The sequence below is a fragment of the Trematomus bernacchii genome, unplaced genomic scaffold (assembly GCF_902827165.1).
Source record: "Trematomus bernacchii unplaced genomic scaffold, fTreBer1.1, whole genome shotgun sequence".
Classification (NCBI taxonomy): Eukaryota; Metazoa; Chordata; class Actinopteri; order Perciformes; family Nototheniidae; genus Trematomus; species Trematomus bernacchii.
The window spans coordinates 10,327,234-10,347,005 of record NW_022987689.1 but is presented as its reverse complement, the minus strand read 5'-3'; the positions used below and the strand labels follow the sequence as shown (position 1 = coordinate 10,347,005).

The following is a 19,772-nucleotide window of genomic DNA, read 5'->3' as shown; positions in this document are numbered from 1 at the left end:
AATGTACATTCTGTTTTTGGTTCAGCTAATTTCATTTCACATGAATACGCATTTACCTACACATTAGTCACTTGCAACAATCTCATTCTCACATTTCTATTTTATTTCTGTTCTGTTTCTATATGTTGCATTGATGAAGGAGCATTAATGGGCCTTATAATATTGCCCTAAACACACTGTAGCTATTGTACATTATGACAATAAAACCTATGAACCTAAAATCAAAGCTGCAGTAGCTCAGTGTGTAACCGGAGGGTCACCGGTTCAAGTCCTGGGCACTGCCTTGCTCAAGGTGCCGGAACCCCAATTGCCTCCTGGCGCTTGACAGACTGGGTATTTGTACTGTGTGTTTACTATGTATACAAAAACATATAAACAGAGTGGACAAATGAATCTTCTTAACCTTCATCTTAATTAGCAAACCCAGAAGTCATACTTGGGGTAGGCTAGTCATGTTTTGTATGAGACTGGGCCCTCTCATACAGCCAACAGCTCCTCACAGCTCCAAACACTGTTGTAAATTGTCAAATATATGTTTTTATTTTTATAAAATGATCACATATCGGTAATCAAAATAGTTTATTCAAAAGCTTATAAACCTAATCAAATCAATAGCAATCGTGCTTAAATGGGAAAGTGCCCTAAAGCCAGCAAAGTATAAGGTAAATACGTGCAAAACACATTTATGACACTTACTGTCACAAACCCCTTTCCCCTTGTCTATTTGGGAGGATTCATACAAAGCATGCCGGGCCCCAAAAATAATTGTTTGTTTTTTTCTTATTAAATTGCAGGACATTTTGCAATTTCTAATTAGTTTGAGTTGTTCGGTGACTGTAATGGTCCATAATTGTTGGGGCTTGTTAGGCAGGTATTGCACCATGCGTACTTCTACTAAAAAGTGGTGCGCAGGGTGTGCAACCAAGTGAAGGCAAACTGAAAACTAGTTTTCATGTCTGGTTTGTTTTCATTGTCACGACACACATTACTACAAATACTGATGGAAGATGGTTCTATCTGGTGGTATCTTTTAATATCAATACAATTATAATCTGGGAAAAATCAGCCTGCCAGTGTCCAGCAGACACACACACACAAAGGATGGAGGATGATTAGAGTACACAATTGAATTTAACTTTGCTAAGTCTCCCTGTTTCTGTCAGTACACCTATTCCTTTGTTTTCATCGTTTAACTTGATTTTACAGCCAGACTTTTCCGGATTAAGAGAGCTGGAATAGAAAGCGCCTTGCCATAACAGTTTTTTTTTAGAGATGGAGAAAGAAAATGTAATGTATTATTTTTACACACAAGATCAAAACAACCCATCTCAAGAATGCTTTAAAGCCAAATAAAAATGACCGAACGCAACAGTATTGTTTTGAAATAATTTATTCAGTTATACAAATACAAAACACCTCTCACTCAATTATCATAAAATAGGTAGGTATTGGCGGAGTTTACCAAATCCTCTCTGTGTCAATCATGTCAACATGGATCACCCATTAACAGAAACTGACAGCAGTTTGCATTAAAATGCAGATGTTTCAACCCTACAGTACGCGAACAGTAATTCCATTGCTACATTAAAAATAGAACAAAATCAGATACTGCGAGGTTCTCATTTTCAACAAGCAACAAACGGCTGACATACGTGGAAAATGATCCAGTTTGATGTAGCACTGCAGGTCAATGCCTTAAGTTATACGAGTTTCACTGTGATCACAAACAGGTTGTGTCAATAGCAACATAAACAATTGGTCTTCCTTGACTTCTGTACACTACCTCACATTCTGCACTCCAATGCCAGAAAAGGAACTGACGATACGCTTGACAGAATGAAATTCAAGTTATATTTATTAAAACTGGTTTCTTCCAATCTGAAAAAACACAAAAACTACACATAAAGGGGAACGAAAACAGGCGGTTGACAAACAATGAGGGCGGGAGAGGGTTTAAAAGCTTCATGTGTAGACATCATTCTTGCATGTCCTCTTGTCTTGTGCTTTGGCCTTTAAAAGGGGAAATGCATCACACTAGTAGCATTTGGCTGGATGTACCCTTGAGAGCAAGAGCTTGATTAAAAAGGTACACATTTTAAATTGACCTAAAACCATAAGGAGGCGTTGTATTTTAGTCGATATAACTTTACTGAAAAGAAACAAAAATGCTTTCTGAAGTCTCTTGTTCCGCTGCGTGCCGGGTCCTCGTCTCTGGGCTGTGAAATGACAGCACATCTTCTCCTGCTATACAGATGTATCCGTCCAAAGTCTTTCTGCTGTAGCTCATTAAAATAAGACAGGTTCAGTTTATTTCAGCTCTCCGAGGCAGCCTTGGTCTGCCCTGCATCAGACTGATCCTCTGCCCAACGAAGAGAGGCTCATGGGAGTTCTATCACACTGGAGACTTGGTGGGCCTTCAGACGAGCTCCAGCACCTGTGAGGAGAGAAGATATAGCTGTTTTGTTATCTGTAGCTCACTGTTACTGGAAAGCAAGATGAACGCAGTCCTTGCTTTTGTAGGTAACAATGAATGTGCCATATGGAAGTCCATTTATACACAGACTGGGTTAAGACATACTGCTGAAAGATGTCTTATCTGTATACTACATAGACTGGACATGTAACCCCAGCACACGGTGAAACTTTAATACATTACTTTAAAATACATTATTTTCCACTGCAAATTACGACCATTATAGGTAAAATAAATAAATAATAATAAATACAGAACCAGTGGAGGAGAGGTTATAATCAGAGAAACACCAGTACTACAATGGCAAATGTGTGAGAAAAAACTGAAATATTTAAAGTTGCACATTTAGAAAAATAATCAGAATTTCAGGATGATTTGAGTAACAGAATTACGTGGGGAAAAAAACTGAACAGGAAAAAAAATAGACGTTTTCTAATTTTTTGTCTTAATTCTTGTCTTAAAGGTGGGGTAGGTAAGTTTGAGAAACCGGCTCGAGATCGCTAGAATTTGAAATAACACAACCGGAGAAAATCTGCCACTTCCTTACAGAGCCCCTCCTCCAACACACACGAACGCGCACATGACCAATGAGGGCACGAGATAAGTTTGTGCACAGATGGAAGGCTGACAGGCAGGTAGGCCATCCAGTTACTTTAGCCGGGCCGGCTAAAATGATTGGTCGTACTTTTTACAGTATTACTGCTTCCACAGATGACATTTTTTAATGGATTTTTTGTCAAAGCACTTAAGATATTCATTGCTATCGAGATGTTAAGAGCATTCCATGGAATATAACAAAAAGTGTATCTCGAGCCGGTTTCTCAAACTTACCTACCCTACCTTTAATGTTAATCTCGGCTCTGTAATTTGAAAGAAAAACAATCAGGGCAAGGACCCTAATACATATGTTTCTAACACCTTCCTTGTGGTATTTGTTTCAGTCATGCAGATCAATTATTATCAAAAAAGTAGCTAGTTTTCTGTGAATTTACTGATGGATCTCAAACTAGGCATGAGTTTTTGATTAAAATCGCCCGATGATAAAGTTGGACTGTAGTTAAAAGCATGATTTATGTATATTTCAAAACACAAACCTTGATGGTTCCTTGACTGTTTGCAGCAATCAGTACATTTGACTCCTAAAAAAGAAAGCATCATTGTTAAAACCTTATCAGTTACTCATGGATATTTATTCACTTACAGGACAACATCAAACAAAATGTGTTGACACCACAAGAGATTTGCATTAACGTGATCTGTTCAGGAAGAGCAGACGGCAATCTTTCTTCTAGAACAGAATATGTAAAAAGAACAGGTGAACTCACTCCGTCGGGCAGAGCTCTCCAGCAGACAGCACTGACAAACTCATTGGTGTCGTCTTCCTTCTTGTCTTTGTCCAGAACGCTCTTCACCGTGTCAAACTTGAATGTTAACAGTGTCTTGGAAAGGCCTTTGTAGTACAGGTACAGGGAGTTGTTTTCACTGCCTGTACACACAAATAAATAAAAAGGTTACATTGTGATTGTTTTCATATCATTTTTAGTTTTGTCACAGGTTGCTAACATGGCCAAGAGTAATAAATATTCAAAACTTTCCGATTTGGACCTAGAGTTGCGTATTTCTTGCAGTAATGCCGCTTCATGGCTGAGCAAATATCAAGGAAATGCTGCATCACAAATACATTTATTTATTCATCTCTTTTTTATTGATGCCTTTTTATTTAATTATTTTTAAAGCAAATTACTATTAATATCTTACATTGCAAGTTTGATTCTTGTATTTATTGTATTTTCTTACTGTATTTAAGCTTGTTCTAACATGTATCATTTTAGCTTTTTAAATATTATATAATGTGTTTCTTTTGCACTGTCTCAATGTTATATGTAAAGCATTTACTGTCAAAATGTGCCATATCAATTAGTGATGTTAAGATTCACCGATTCGCATCGGTGCACCGGCATAAACGTTCAAAATGCGAGTGCACATCGGCTACAGTTTGGGTTGAACTCGCGATGCATCGATTGTAGCGTCTTTGCATCGGTAAAAAAATGATTAATTCATATAATATCCTCTCATCCTGTCAGCAGAGACGATCTTTGATCTTTGCTTCGCCACTACGGAGGCCGAGAGCCTCAGTTATCAACAAACATGGAAGTCGAGGAGAAAGAGAAACATAGCGCACTGAAAAATACCTACAAATCAAACGTTTGGCAACACTTCGGATTTTTCAAGAAAGACGGACAACTTGAAAAATCGCTCTTTGTTAACTACTTTGAAAAAAAGGTTGATGATATTCGCTCTTCTTTTTCCGACTCACCATTATTCACCACTGGGTCACCAGTCCCACCGTTCACCCACACACTAACCTCCTTTTCCCCTCTCTCTCCAAGTGAGGTTCTTACCCTCGTTACCTCTGCCCGTCCTACCACCTGTCCTCTGGACCCTATCCCCTCAAACCTCCTTCAGACTATCGCTCCTGATATTCTACCGTTTCTCACCCATTTCATCAACACTTCTCTAACTTCTGGTCACCTTCCAAACAGTCTCAAGGAGGCAAGAGTAAACCCTCTCCTAAAGAAACCCACTCTCAACCCGTCCGATGTTATAAACTACAGGCCTGTCTCTCTCCTCCCATTCCTGTCTAAAACACTTGAACGCGCTGTCTTTAAACAACTCTCCTGTTATCTCCATCAGAACAACCTTCTCGATCCGCACCAGTCTGGTTTCAAGGCAGGTCACGCCACAGAAACTGCTCTCCTTGCTGTCTCTGAGGAACTGCACACTGCTAAAGCAGCCTCCCTCTCCTCTGTCATCATCCTTTTGGACCCGTCTGCTGCATTCAACAGGGTGAATCATCAGATCCTCCTTCGCACTCTCCAAGAACTTGGAGTTTCAGGCTCTGCACTTTCCCTCCTCACCTCATACCTCAAAGACCGCACCTACAGGGTAACTTGGAGAGGGTCCGAGTCCGACCCTTGTCAATTAACTACAGGGGTCCCTCAGGGCTCTGTCCTTGGTCCCCTCCTGTTCTCTCTGTACACAAACTCGCTCGGATCGGTCATTAGCCAGCATGGTTTTTCATACCATTGTTACGCTGACGACACCCAATTAATTCTGTCTTTTCCCCGTTCTGAAACCCAGGTCGTCGCACGCATCTCTGCTTGTCTAGCAGACATTTCTCAGTGGATGTCTGCTCACCACCTCAAGCTCAACCTTGACAAGACTGAACTGCTTTTTCTTCCGGGAAAAGATTGTCCCACTCTTGACCTAACAATCAACATCGGCCCCTCTGTTGTTTCCCCGACTCAGACTGCAAGGAATCTGGGTGTGACCCTAGATAACAACCTGTCCTTCACCGCAAACATCGCTGCTACAACCCGCTGCTGCAGATACACTCTTTCCAACATCAGGAGGATACGTCCCCTCCTGACCCAGAAAGCGACGCAGCTTCTGGTCCAGGCTCTCGTCATCTCACGCCTAGACTACTGCAACTCCCTCCTGGCTGGTCTACCTGCATGTGCCATCCGACCTCTGCAGCTCATCCAGAATGCAGCGGCTCGTCTGGTCTTCAACCTTCCTAAATTCTCCCACACCACACCGCTCCTCCGCTCCCTTCACTGGCTTCCAGTAACTGCTAGAATCCACTTCAAGACACTGGTACTTGTGTACCATGCTGTGAATGGATCTGTTGCTTCCTACATCCAGGACATGGTTAAACCATACACCCCAGCACGTGCACTCCGCTCTGCATCAGCCAAACGGCTCGCTGCACCCGCACTGCGAGGGGGACCCAAGTTCCCATCAGCAAAAACACGTCGGTTTGCTATCCTGGCTCCAAAATGGTGGAATGAGCTCCCCATTGACATCAGGACAGCAGAAAGCTTACACATCTTCCGGCGCAGACTAAAAACTAATCTCTTTCGACTCCACTTCGAGCAATAAAATGACTAACAAAGCACTTATATACTAACAAAGGACTGGCTTATTTAAAGCTAGTTGAGTAGCACTTGAAATGTTTTGGCTCTATGAAACCTGATGTACTTATATGATTCTGTTTTCTTCACGTTTGTATCTTTTACATCTTACGCTTGTAAGACGCTTTTATCCAAAGCGACTTACATACTCAATACTGTGGACAATCCCCACAGGAGCAATTTGGGGTGAAGTGTCTTGCCCAGGGACAGAACGACATGCTGACTGCAGTGGGTGCAGTGATCCCAACACCAAGGCTCTATCCACTGCGCCACACGCCTCCATCTTCTTGGTCGAATGCACTTATTGTAAGTCGCTTTGGATAAAAGCGTCAGCGAACTGCAATGTAATGCAATGTAATCGCAACAGGGGTGAATTGTATCGTATCGTATCGCCTGGTGCTTCAAATGTATCGTTAATGGATCGTATCGTTGGCAACGTATCGAGATGCGCATCGCATCGGCCTCAATGATGGAGATGCACATCCCTAATATAAATAAATGTGCCTTGCTTTGCCTAACAACATGGTCAGTATAGGCTTTTTATTTTTCTTACCACAGGCAACATAGTCTCCATTGGAGGCCAGGCCTACGAAGTTCTTCTCGTTGATGTGACCCTTGAAGGAGCGCAGGCAGTGAGGTTTGTTGACGTTCCACAGCTTCAGCTGACTGTCTGTTGAACTGTTGATTAAAGGGTGTAAATACACGATGACTCAATGCAAATGTAGGGCACTTTGTAACATGACCTGATAAAAATGCTTTGGGAGGGATAATATTATCAATGTTCAGACTGAAAAGGTGAGCATTTTTGTGAAACACAAAGACAACAACAAAACGAGCCATGAATCAGTGTAAGCATATGTATTTTTGTCAAAGGTAAGAACCACTGTATATGTTTAGTTACAGAGGTTTTCACACATTTCTTGTTCTTATATATTGTAGTACAATGTGCACATTTTTGCTTCACTTCTTTTTGCACATTATCACTTTTATTGATTTGATTTTAGCTTTGTATTTTATTCTTAAATGGAGCAACAGTCCCAAACCCACATTTTCCTCAGGATGAATGAAGTATTGTGGTTCCGATTTAGATTTTTGTCAACAATGCATGTAATGTGGTTGGTAGAAGGGTTCATTTTGTCAGCTAATCTTTTATGAAGTATTTGTTTAGTCTTGGCTTCTCTAATCTTATATTAGTCGAAGTAAACCATTTTATATCATTTCAGTCAAGGAAACTAGCCAAATATCACCTTGTTTTTCCTAAGCCACGCTGTTGTCATTCATTTTAGCACTCATAATGCAAGGCAGCAGCAGAAATAGACTCGGTTTAGCACTAGGCTTTGTTCAGTTTTAATAACTTTAATTAATTATGTAAGTTACTGCTGTATCTGTATTCATTATATTGATAAACAAAAACAGTCCATTATAGACAACAATAATATCTTGTCTCCTTGTTCGTCAATGGACATAAAGAAATTCGTTTTTATATTCCAAGGTCAATTTGACTCGACTTTTCTCGACAGTCAGGGTTTAATGACGTGGTCGAAGTCTCGTCTTTGTCTCAGTTATGTCATGGACACAGGTATAGTTTCACAACACTGGTGGGTACATAGACTACAGTATATATAAATACTAGATGGCACAAGAGAATCTTTGCAGAAGAAAAATACATTGGAATGAAAAATAAATAAATACTAGCTGTTTTACACATACACACACACAGGCTTTTAGCACAATACTACTACAAATAGGCTAGAGTGACTTACGCAGAAACAATTTCCTCTCCGTTGACGAACTTAGCGTAAGACACCGCCTTCCTGTGGCCTTTGAACACCATGATTGGCTGCTTAGTGTTGCGTAGATCGTAGTAGTGGACACAGTGGTCTGCGAGCGGAAGAACAAAAAGGGGTGCATTCAGTAAGTATTTTCTTTTTGTACAACCTTTATTTTCTACTCCACTTCGTTTTGGACGTCAATATCATACTTTTAACTGAACTACATTGATTTGACAGCTTAAGTTACAATACAGATTTTTGGCTAATACAAGATAAAAACTGAGTGACATAATTATAGGTTAATTAATCCGGCAGCAATTTACAAAGGAAGTCAAAACAAATCCACCATTACCAGCGGAAAACCCATGGTCACAAATCTGGGCGTCAAAATCGACAGTGCTTTTAAATGAGATAAACAGATAAACTCTGTGGTTAAGTCCTGAGGCTCCTGTCCAAAATGTAACCGGTTTTATCCTTTTTAGACTTTGAGCGTGTAATTCATGCCTTTGTTTTCTTTCTAGATTATTGTAATGCCCTTTATGCCGGCCTAAACAAGACCTCGCTGGCACGCCTGCAGCTGGTACAAAACGCTGCGGCTCGGCTGCTTACAGGAACACGCAAGCATGAGCACACCAATTCTGGCTTCCTGTCCATTTTAAGATTTTATTGTTTGTTTTTAAATCGCTTAATGGGCTGGCCCCTCAGTACATCTCCGACCTCCTAAAGGTGTTCACCCCCTCAAGGGCTTTGAGGTTGGCTGATCAGCTGCTGCTGGTAGTCCCTAAAACCAAGAAAAAGACCAGGGGAGACCGAGCCTTCTCAGCGGTAGCCCCCAGGCTCTGGAACGACCTGCCCCCCCCCATGTCAAATTGTCGCCCACCCTCCAAACTTTTAAGTCCCGCCTAAAGACCCACCTCTTTTCCCTCGCTTTCGAGTCAGTTTGAGCTGTTTTATCTATTTTTATGCTTTTATTGTCTGTCCATAGCCTTTGTGTACCTTGTATTAATTCTTATGTGTGCCTTTTATCTATTATTGTAATATTATATTTTATTATAATGTTATGTTTGCTGTGAAGCACTTTGGTAAACCCTCTAAAGTGGATTGGATTGGAGATAAACACATTAATTCATCGCTAATCATAATCCAGTAATTTCATATAAGTGATTTTGAAATGTGCCACATAACTGCTATAAATTGAACTTTTCTTGTGGTGCTTGAAGAATACCGAGTACTTCAATTGTAGCTGTATAACAAAAACAGTGGAAAAACTGAATCTTCTATTTGGGGATTAATAAAGTAAGTCCTCTTCTTAAATAGGATTTAGAATGCAGCACTTTACTTTTATCTCCGGTTGTTTTGTGAGGTGAGAGACTAAGAGTCATTCATATCCCATAACAACCAAGACAGGCAGCCAAGGTGAAACGATGTTGTAAAAGACTGACCGTTTGTGTTTCATACAAGCTCTGTTTTAAGAAACACTACGCCTACTGGCTTTTACTTCAGTGTTCTAGCTTTACTCCAGGCGCTCAACCAACACCTTCAAGGTCAAGGAGGGGCTCGGTGGACTTGGACCTTGGAGACAAAGGGAATGGAGTATATAAGCCAGGGCAATTCACCGCTCGATAAAACGCAGTTTGCTATTTTATCCAATGTTAGGTACTTGAAAGGTTGTTTTGGTGCACACAATTATTGTTCAGATTCTTGTTACTCCCTTGGGAGAAACAGCAGATCAAGTTGTTAGACTGGACCACCTGTGTGTGTGAAACCACAACATAAATGTCGTGGTCCACGAGGGCTGACTGTGTGAGGTGTGTGCACCCTGTCAGAGTGCAACGATAATAATAAATCACAATGATCTATGAGAATGTTTTTGCCTGGGATTTTAAGCACGGGTAATTCTCATCTTTTTGTTCCCCCCTATGGACTTTTAAAGAGTTAAATAAACAGATAAACTGCACTCATTGGAGTCTGACCAGATACTGTAAGCTGCTTATAAAATATGCTGCAGGCTTTTAAAGGGAATATTTACGAAAACATGTTTGTGATGTCTATGTTAGACAGATATCTATTACAATAATTCACAAGAAAAGGAACAATAAGAAGAAAAACAAGATCAAGAAGACGGAGAAGAATACACAAAAAAGATGAGGAAGAAGAAGAAGAACAAGGAAGAAAAAGATCACGAACAAAAAGAAGAAAAACCTTTGTCTTCACATAAAGAAGAACAAAAGAAACAAGAAGAAAAACAAAGAGACACTTTTTTTTAAAACTATCTTGGGTCAATTCTGCTCAATGCTGTTCAAATCCAGTTCTAGAGAAATCGATCCTGATCTCACCTGCGCAGCCGAAGGCCAGATGATACCTGGAGGTCGGACTGAACTTCACACAGCAGACGTTGGCCTTGGCCTCGATGCTGGCCACAGAGTTGTCAAGATTGGTCGACCATAACTTCACTGAAACACAAGAACAAACAAAAACAATTCACCATGACCTGGAAGATGTAAGTCTTGAAAACTGTCAGAAAAAAGCATTTCTCGGTTACCTTTAGCATCATCAGAACCGGAGGCTAACAGCTTTGGGTCCATCAGATTAAAGTCGACACTCCAACACCTTTTCTCATGTTCCTGGAGAACAAGAGAAAAGAAACCTTATACATGGGACATGACAGATTGGAAACAGATCACAAACAAAGGAAATCTATATGATATAATTATCATACCTGGTAGACTTTGGACCTCTGGCCTGTGAACCCGTCCCACAGGATCACAGTCCCCTCATAGTCACTGCTGGCCAGAAGGTTCTTGTGATAGCTGCTCCAGCTGATACAGCTACAACCAAACAAGATTGGGATTACTTTCACTTTAAGATGTAAACTCACAACTTGTCACCTTCTTAATAAGTGCTCCATTTAATATTTCTTTAGTCTAGGGCCTTGGTTTTTAAAACAACGGTGATTTGGATATTTTAAGTGGGCTTGCATCAGTCCGTCAATGAAGTAAAACAACATTAATCTTATCCCTTTAAAGCCCACCGAAAAATAAAAATATGACATATTGAAAAACAGTACATTTGAGAGCCTGTTTGTGGGATTAACCAAACAAATGATCAAATCAGTAGACCAGTATTCATAGTGTTCTGCAATGTCAAATTACAATTTTTGTCCAAAAGGAAGTCTAATAGCTTTGAAGAGACCATAGATAATGGTTTCAGTTGTTCTGTCGGAGTAAATGAACATTATCTATAAATAGAAAATACTTAAACTGATGTGATTTTATCACAATATTAGAAAAGAATATAGGGACATTATTTTCCTTCTATGGGTTATTATTGAAATACAACTCTTTGAAATCGTCGAATAGAAAATAACACCATATTTGCAATATGTGTTTACAACCTGAACATCTAAAACATTGTAGGACATTTATTTCCCCTACCTGATTTTGGAATTGCAGGTCATTTCATTAACAGGGTAGTGGATGTCCACGGCGTCCTGGATCACTGTGCCATACTCAAACACCTTGATCTTCTTGGTCACACCGGCGATGGCAAAGTAGTCACAGTCACGGTCAAACTCAATACTGAAACACAGGATAGAAAACTTGTTAGGATGGATACAAAAACAGCATAACAACTCTAATATCACACATTGAGCCTTCAAAGATCAAGGCCACAAAGTGCGTCGGACTTGTATTCAAGGTCATTTAATGTATTTTTTTGTACCTGGAGACAATACTGGAGCCGTTGTACAGGTCGCTGGCGTACGAGAGGGTGGCGAGCGGCCGCACAGAGTTGTAGCGTGTGAACTTTGACAGGCACTCCATGAAGTCATCCAGCTGGTTCAGGTTCCTGCCTTCATCTGAACACACATTATTAAAAAAACTGTTCGATAAGAGCAATGGCTACATGACCTAAGTACTCTATGCTATAGAAAAAAAGAGGATACATTTTTTAACTAAATCTTAATTTCTAGAGGAGATGTATGTCACATGTGTGATATATTGACCAAAAATAATGCAATCTTTGTATTGTGTGACCGCATTCCGTAATTTCTTTACGTTACAAACACTCACTCTGTGACAACCAGAAGACATGTTTGTGGCAAATGTGGTCTTCAATTTAGCAAAAAGCTACTTAAGGCACTGCCACTCATCCTTTAAGAACTGAAGCTTCACTCTGGTTCTTCCTTCATGCTAATATAGTCCAGTTTGTGCAGAATCAAGACATTAGATACATTTATAGCGATGTTTCTACACTAACTGCCTTTGTACTGTGAGAGAAAGATGCCCCCTCCCCCCCCCTACTAACGGACATTTACCTGTGATGCGTGACATTTTGTTGGAGAAGTAGCACTGTTCCAGATCCTCAAAATGAGCAGTCAGCCTCTTCCTCCGTGACGCCAGGGTGCTGTTGTACCAGGTCTGTCTCTTGCCCTGGTAAAAACAATTTCAAGTGTTTAAGAGTACAGTGGAGTCAAAGTCATTCTGACATTTATTCTGTTGAAACTCATCCATAATTTGACTAAACATTTACGAGATGAGCCTACGAATGCATTTTTACCGATTACATGTGGTAGTTAGTCATACGTTAGCCAGAGGAGATTTCTCTTCAAATAATTAAGTTTGTTATATTATATTTAGTGGTTATGGCTAATACAGGGGCAGGATCAGCAAATAAAATGACTAAATAATTGACAGAAGGAACAAAAAAGGCCCAAACAAGTATCAACCTTGTTCGATCTTTCAGCAGATGGGAAGGATTGTGGGATTTAAAAGAATATAAAAAGACAATCCTGAATTGTCCCTTTTCCACATAGACTGTGGTGTGATATGACTTTGTAATTCAAAATATACTTTTTGAGACAGGGTTTTACATCAAGATATACAGTTACGTTGGTGGCTAGAACAAAGCTAGCTAACGTCTTGGCTGTTGCTAGTTAAATGAAGCTTACAATAGCTTTGTTTGTCAAGAAACATAACCACAGCAAAGCTTTATCTGATTACAAGCAACATAAATCAGGCAACTGACAGTTTTTGGAATAAAAGAGAGAGCAAGAGTTGTGTTTTTCTTTCATTTGCTTCCAAAACCAACAAAGGTATTGGCCATGCGGATGAAATCATTGCTTAAAGAGGCGGTGGTGCTCATGGGATATGCAGTCTTCATTCCGGTAAAAACAGAAGCATTTTGTCAAGGGACCGTCAAAATCAACGCGTAATAAAAAGGCCCTTGTAGTTGCCTTAACAGATTCCAAGCGAGTCTAAATCCAACAAAAATAATGATGATAACAGACATAAATATCAAACGAGGGTTTCTAATGGATTTAAAAGCCACTATCCAAACAGCATGTGTGTTTCTCTCACTCACCTGGGTTGTTCCACCAAATCCTGGAGGCTGGCTGTAGTCTGGTGCCTCAATAATACTGCTGCAGCTACTCGAGAAACAAACAAAAACATAAACAGGCGTATAAGGCTCTGTAGGGTTATTCAGGAATTAGATAAATAGATTAAATTAGATGTGTTTAACAATAGAAAGATATACATGTCTATAGAGTATCTGTAAAAAACACTATAAAATATGCTGTAATATACTGTGGGTGTAAGTTAGAATACACTATAACAGACGACCAAAAAACAAACATTGAATATCAACCAACTGCTACAAAATAAAAAAAGGGAGTCTTAACCAACAGCTAAAACAATTATAAAATGATATTTAGCAACTGCCAAAGAATATAAACAAATATACTAAGCAACTGCCCAAAAATATATACAAATGGACATTAACCACATTTTTAAATATTCTAACCAACTGCTTGAAAATATAAACATAGATACTAACCAAATGTAAAAAAAAGTAATACAAAAAAAAAAGTCATTGGATAGTCTCCAATGATTAAAATAATACAGACAAAACAGCATCATCAAAAAGAACCATGTGGGCTGACATTGGGTTTTCTATTGTACTGAACAAAAAGCTGAATGTGTTTGTTTGTGATGACGAATCCTTTCTTGTACCGATAGCATTTGTAAATAAATCCAGCTGTACCTGGGTGCTGGTGATGGAGCCTCCACATTAGGCACCGTACACTCCGCCTCCATCATTGGACAGTACAGGCCGCTCATTTCCTGGGAAAGATGACACAAAAAAACATGTTTTTCTTTTTCAGCTGCTGATGAAAAAGACCCTGTTGTTGCCATTTCCTAATATAATATGATTTCATAAACACATGTGCACAATCTCTACCTTTCCATTTACTATGAATGACAGTTATAGATTCTCTGTTTACCTCAACACGTTTAATGTCCTCCTCAAGAAAGTTGAGCTCTTTCTGCAGTTGCTCAAGTTGCTGTTGAAAGAGCCAGAAACACAGATAAATATGACCGCATGTGAAAAGCTTTCAGGATCATTTCATGACAGCAGTATAATATTATAAGCATATTAAAACTAAAGTACTTCTCTCTTGTTTCTCCTGGCTTCTTTGAGGAACTCCATAAGGATCTGTCTCTGAGCGGCTTGGGATTCCTAGTGAAGAGGCGGAGAGCATACATGATATCGCATAGTAAAAAAAGTGATAGTAAAACAAGTAAAGCTGCAGAAAGTAGAATTTTAAAAACATTTTTGGTTGCCAGACAATTGACCAATACAGTTGTTCCCTTCACATGTTTATTGTTTTTACTTGTATAATGTTTATTTATACTGCAATGTTTAGTTGAATAATCAACACTTGATTGATAAAAAATTATAATCACAGACTATTTTGAAAGTCGCAATTGTTATCCATGTTCGTTAAAGTAATTTCATGCAAGCATGCTGTTGTCAGTCTCTCAAATCTGGATATCTCCTGCTCTTATTGTTTATCTTAATAATTATCACAGTTAACGTTAATTACAGATGCTAAGCAGGCTAGCTGTGCTAACAGTACCCAGCCCCATCTCCTCCAATCTCGTCCAAATATGGTCACTTTGGGCTTAAAAAACCAAGATGGCGACTGACAAATGCCAAACTCAAGGCTTTCAAATGGTAATCCACAAAACAATGGTCTTATATACAGGGTGTTTCTCAATCGCGAGTACGCTTGCTTGGTAGCACATGTCTGCCGAGCATCTTGCTTCAGAAGCGAGTCAAGAATACTTCCTGGCATTCGGAAAACGAAGTGTGGAACAGGCTAGCAAGTGTGCAGGTGTGCGTCATATGAGAGGCCCCGCCTTACATCTTCCGCCACAGATTTGGGGAAATTGGTCCGTGCGCAAAGCATTGTGGGGATTTTAAGACCGCGAAGTCTACTCATGTGTAGACTCGATATTTCTCCAAACGGAGTACGCCGGGCTCGGTAGATTTCCAAGTATACTGGAGATTGGAACAGTACTTCGGCGGCACTCGATGACGTAGTATGCTTGAAATAGTGGCTCTGAAGCAGCTTTACTCGCGATTGAGAAACACCCATAGTCTCTGGTTTTAATTGCCTCTAAGGCAGGAAGGAGAGAACTGAGATCAATGCTTTTTCAGACTTTCACTTGCAGATACCCTGGGTTCATTGTGCTGCCCATTTTTCAGTGTAACCAATTAGCATCGATTTGACAGAATCATGTAGTCCCTTCATCGTGGTCAGACTTATCTTTCATGCATTGTTAACTACCACAACTCTGTGTGGATATTGCATTTGGCAAGTGACTTTGTATCCTACTCCCTTGAAGTTACAAATCCTACTGGGAAGTATTTTCCAGTACTACGTTTATTATTAGCAGCCAAAAACAGATTCAGAATGCAAGAAAAAGTTGGCACCAAAGAAAAATAAACGACACTTCTGATGCCTGTTAAACTTTTACTCACCGCCTCCAGCTGCTTCTTTTTCTGGACTAGGAGCTCCAGCATCAGGTTGACGTTTGCCAGGTCCAAGTTCTCCTGGTCCGGACTCAAAACATCCTGGAACACCTGCCACCGAGACCCATTCTGTAGTCAGACACACCGATCAGTTACAGGCTTTCTAAAGCGAGTAAAATAGTGTGCAGGAGTTTAACGGGATTCACAGGTAGACAAAAAAACTAAGCGGTGTGCGTGTTTTGTACTTACAGGATGATCTAGTTTTAGTCTCTTCTCTTCCGACCTCTGTTTCTGTTTAAGAATCAGTTCATTTACTGAAAGAAGTGGACATGGGGTGGAGCAGGTGGTTGGGATGGGGGGGAAGGAAAGACTTAGGAAAGCTAGGTACTCAAAAACAGCTGCATATATATGAGTGTTTCCTAAATGTATTGTAACAAACACTACGCAAAACGTCAAATCAAACAATGACTTTATCTTTATGTTTTATTCTATAATGCATATGCTAAGTGTGACTTGACATGTAAATGTGAACACTCTATAACAGCTCTTGCATTATTGAATTGTTTACCGATCAATGAAAGCAGGATGAACCCAAGCAATACCGTGTTAAGACACAAACAAACATACACTTTCGTACTCAAAATACCTACCAAGAAAGTTTGGGTAAAGCTGATCAACGTTATCGACAATATAATTACACTTGGGACATCTATTGCTGTCCTCCAGACTCTGGCGGATACACTTGAAACTGCAGAAGGGAGAAATAACAAAATGATGATATGTGGGAATATCATGCAAAGGTATGAGTTATTAGTTATATACAATTCAGCTATGCAAGTGTTGAAATGCCAGTATAAAACTGTGCCATGCCAATAAGTTCGGCTTCTCTATTCTCATGTTGCTTTTGTCCATGTTTTTTTTCCTATTGTTAGACTTTTATGTTTAAATTCTTGATTGATTGTCACTCAGTCTGCCAAAGTGTTTTTTTTCAGAATCTTGCTAAGAACATTACAAAAGTAAAAGCAAATGTCTTCTCCCAATAATGCAAAGATTGCTCTTGGTTTGTTGAAGTTGGAAACTATAAACCAAACATATTTTAGTTTTTATGAGGTTGACGTTTTTTAGGTGTTGACTAAACTGGTGGACAGGGGACGAAGAATATAGTTGTTGTATTTTAATTTTTGTTGCAAATAACACATTTGTTATTTGTTTACATGTTGCTCTGCTGTGCGTTTTAACAGCCCAACGGGTGTGTCATTATTCTAGAACAAACTGGGACACCTGTATCACACACTGCCTCATCTACACCTGACAACTTACCAAAAACTGTGCCCACATTTTGTCATGTGTGCCTCTTCTATCATCTCGAAGCAAATTGGGCTGGAAAAAAAGTACAGAAAAAGTTAAGTGTATGTCAAAGTTTAGCTTTCAAACTATTTAAATACTTACAGTGACAATTAAAAACACAACTGCATATACTGAAATAGAACACGTTCTGAAAAAAGTCGTTGCGAAAACTAACCAGACAAAATCGTTGCTTTTATCTTCGTATGAATTCAAGAGGCCGTTGTAGAGGGGTGCTTGGTGGTGGGATTTCTTTCGGCTGCCTGAAGACGCAGAGGGTCTGCTCAGGGAAGCAAAGCCGCCCCGAGACGAGGGTACGGCGGCCAAAGTTGGCACCGCCAAGCCGCCCTCGGTGGCTGCTGGTAGGGTCCGGGAGGGCACAACATTTGCAGAATTGTTCCCATTACTTGTGACGGCGTTGCTCCCACCGCTACTGTTTGAGTTACCCGTGCTACTGCTGCTGCTCGTGCTGGGCACTGAGCTCGCCCCACCGGGGCTCTGCTGTGGCCGGTTGCCTGACATCATGCGAGGCCGACTAGTAACTCCCCAAAATCCGCTGCGTTGCTCTTCAAAGCATCCGGACAGTGCTGCTATTTGGCTACCTTAGCAGGTTGGCTAGCTAGTTGGCTTGCTTATGTGCTAGCATCCTGGGAGAAAGCAACAGTGGCCAAACATCCAGCGTATGTTAAACTTGTCCCTCCGTGTGTGCCTCACTTTTGACACTGACGGCCTATTAGAAACTCACTGAAATATAAAGGACCGAAGACATAGGCATTGAAACGGCCAAAAAACAACCTAACTGCGTTGTTCAGGAGATTAGCCGGCTAACTAGTGTTAGCTACGGAGAGGAATCTCTTGAGTTTCCTCGATTATTTCCCCAGGTACCCGGTGAGCTCCCGGCTTTCAACGACCTCCCTCTAGCGACAGGGAGTTGAACTGCGATGATGGAAATCTAAATAGCGTAGGCCTACTTAATGAACACCGCTGCAGTTAATGTGGCTATTTAAAATGTGATTTAAAGTCACTCCAATAGTTTTGTGATGCAGTAGTTTGTGGTTCTTTGGTATATTTTTTCATACTTATTGATGCAACAAAACTGAATAATTAAATATTGAGCATTAATGGACTCTCTTGGTCTTTCATTAACATCTGCATCCGATTCAGAGATGAGACTAGCCTTCCCTAATATTGAGTAGGCCTACACAAACAAACATTTAAAAAAAGTAGTATCTACAAAATAATTTAATAAGTAGGGAAGCATTGACATGATTAGCAAAAATAGTTTTGGATTGAAAACAAATGATGTACAGTTTCTATTGTGTTGGCTATATATGTACAGTATGCTAAATAACGGATAGTCATTAAACTGTAATGTTATAGCAGAATGTTTATCACAGCGTATTTCTGGTATATTCATTAATGTCACATGGTATTAAGCAACAGTATAGTGGACTGTGTGGTGTTCATTTGGTTTGCTGGAAGGAGGCCCATCTATAAGCAACCAGCTGACACTCTTCACCAGCAGTTGTATACATTGGCATGTGTGGTAGCTGCTAAATAAGGTCATGAAATCTGGGATCATGTAGAACTCAGAGGATGCAACATATATGACTGTATAAGGTTGGAACATGTTCAGGAGAACTGACAATGTGTGTGCATTAAACATGTTGAGGGAACATGTTCGTGTGTCATTTAGAAAAGTATATCTAGCCCTGTGTTTCTTGTGTTCTGGGGGGGCAGTTCCGCGATTGGCTGCTGTGGCAGCAGGTGATGTACTCCCCATTATTGTTTGTTTGTTGCAACAACTAAATAATAATTACTGATCAGCTATATCTGTGTTTGTGTTTTATTGATTCCTTTCTGTTTCATTCTTTCCTGTTGTGTGAGTGCTGGATCTCCACAACAGTAATTCTCAGCTGAAAACCAGAATGGAAAAGAAAATGGCATAAAGAAACTGTAAAGAGCTGTACTTATTTGTTATTTGATCTAAAATGTATCCTACTTTAATTATGTTGCATGTTCATAAAAGGCCAATATATCAGCAAACTGAAAAGATCAACAGACAAACACCAGAATATTGAGCTTGAGCTTTACAAGTCTGTAGCTTTATTGGAATTAATGTCATACTTCAGAGTGAGGATTTTGCAGTTACATCAAAAACAAGCAGGTAGGTCACTTCCATAAAGTGCAGCCAGCAACCAAGCCAAGAAAAACAGTGTAGTGTCATCCAAGTATCCACCTGCAGCTCCGCAAATAAAACCTAAGGAGCCCTAACTTATTCACACTCACAGTTTATCCAGCCTGCTACTTGCTTTTCCAATTTTACCTCCACGTGGACAAATAAGGGGTCCTCCATGTAGGCACGCACAACATGGATTTTCCCATGTTTTT

General features: G+C 40.0%; 1 protein-coding gene across 2 annotated transcripts; it reads right to left on the bottom strand.

The window, feature by feature from the left end:
* Positions 1-1,374: 1,374 nt before the first annotated feature.
* Positions 1,375-18,275, bottom strand: cop1 (COP1 E3 ubiquitin ligase). 2 transcript variants are annotated; one of them, XM_034137176.1, is made up of 20 exons: positions 17,560-18,275; positions 17,358-17,417; positions 16,688-16,785; positions 16,287-16,351; positions 16,047-16,148; positions 14,670-14,738; positions 14,503-14,562; positions 14,262-14,341; positions 13,581-13,644; positions 12,535-12,649; positions 11,940-12,075; positions 11,654-11,797; positions 10,939-11,047; positions 10,762-10,843; positions 10,556-10,672; positions 8,211-8,328; positions 7,001-7,125; positions 3,799-3,959; positions 3,568-3,612; positions 1,375-2,434 (listed from the first exon to the last, which is right to left on the bottom strand). In XM_034137176.1, exons 1-20 carry the CDS (start codon positions 17,904-17,906, stop codon positions 2,417-2,419), a joined length of 2,115 nt encoding a protein of 704 aa, XP_033993067.1. In that variant the 5' UTR covers positions 17,907-18,275; the 3' UTR covers positions 1,375-2,416. The 2 variants fall into 2 exon arrangements, with proteins under 2 accessions (XP_033993067.1, XP_033993065.1); XM_034137174.1 differs by having other exon boundaries at positions 16,047-16,166; positions 17,560-18,274.
* Positions 18,276-19,772: the final 1,497 nt, after the last annotated feature.

What these genes read in the sequence shown, in the direction of transcription:
- cop1 (XM_034137174.1), bottom strand. Translation starts at nt 17,906, where the DNA reads ATGATGTCAGGCAACCGGCCACAGCAGAGCCCCGGTGGGGCGAGCTCA. An exon ending in GACTAAAACTAGATCATCCT is followed by an intron (nt 16,167 to 16,286) that starts GTAAGTACAAAA and finishes GTCTGACTACAG; the next exon opens with AATGGGTCTCGGTGGCAGGT. An exon ending in GGAGAGCTCTGCCCGACGGA is followed by an intron (nt 3,613 to 3,798) that starts GTGAGTTCACCT and finishes TTTCTTTTTTAG; the next exon opens with GAGTCAAATGTACTGATTGC.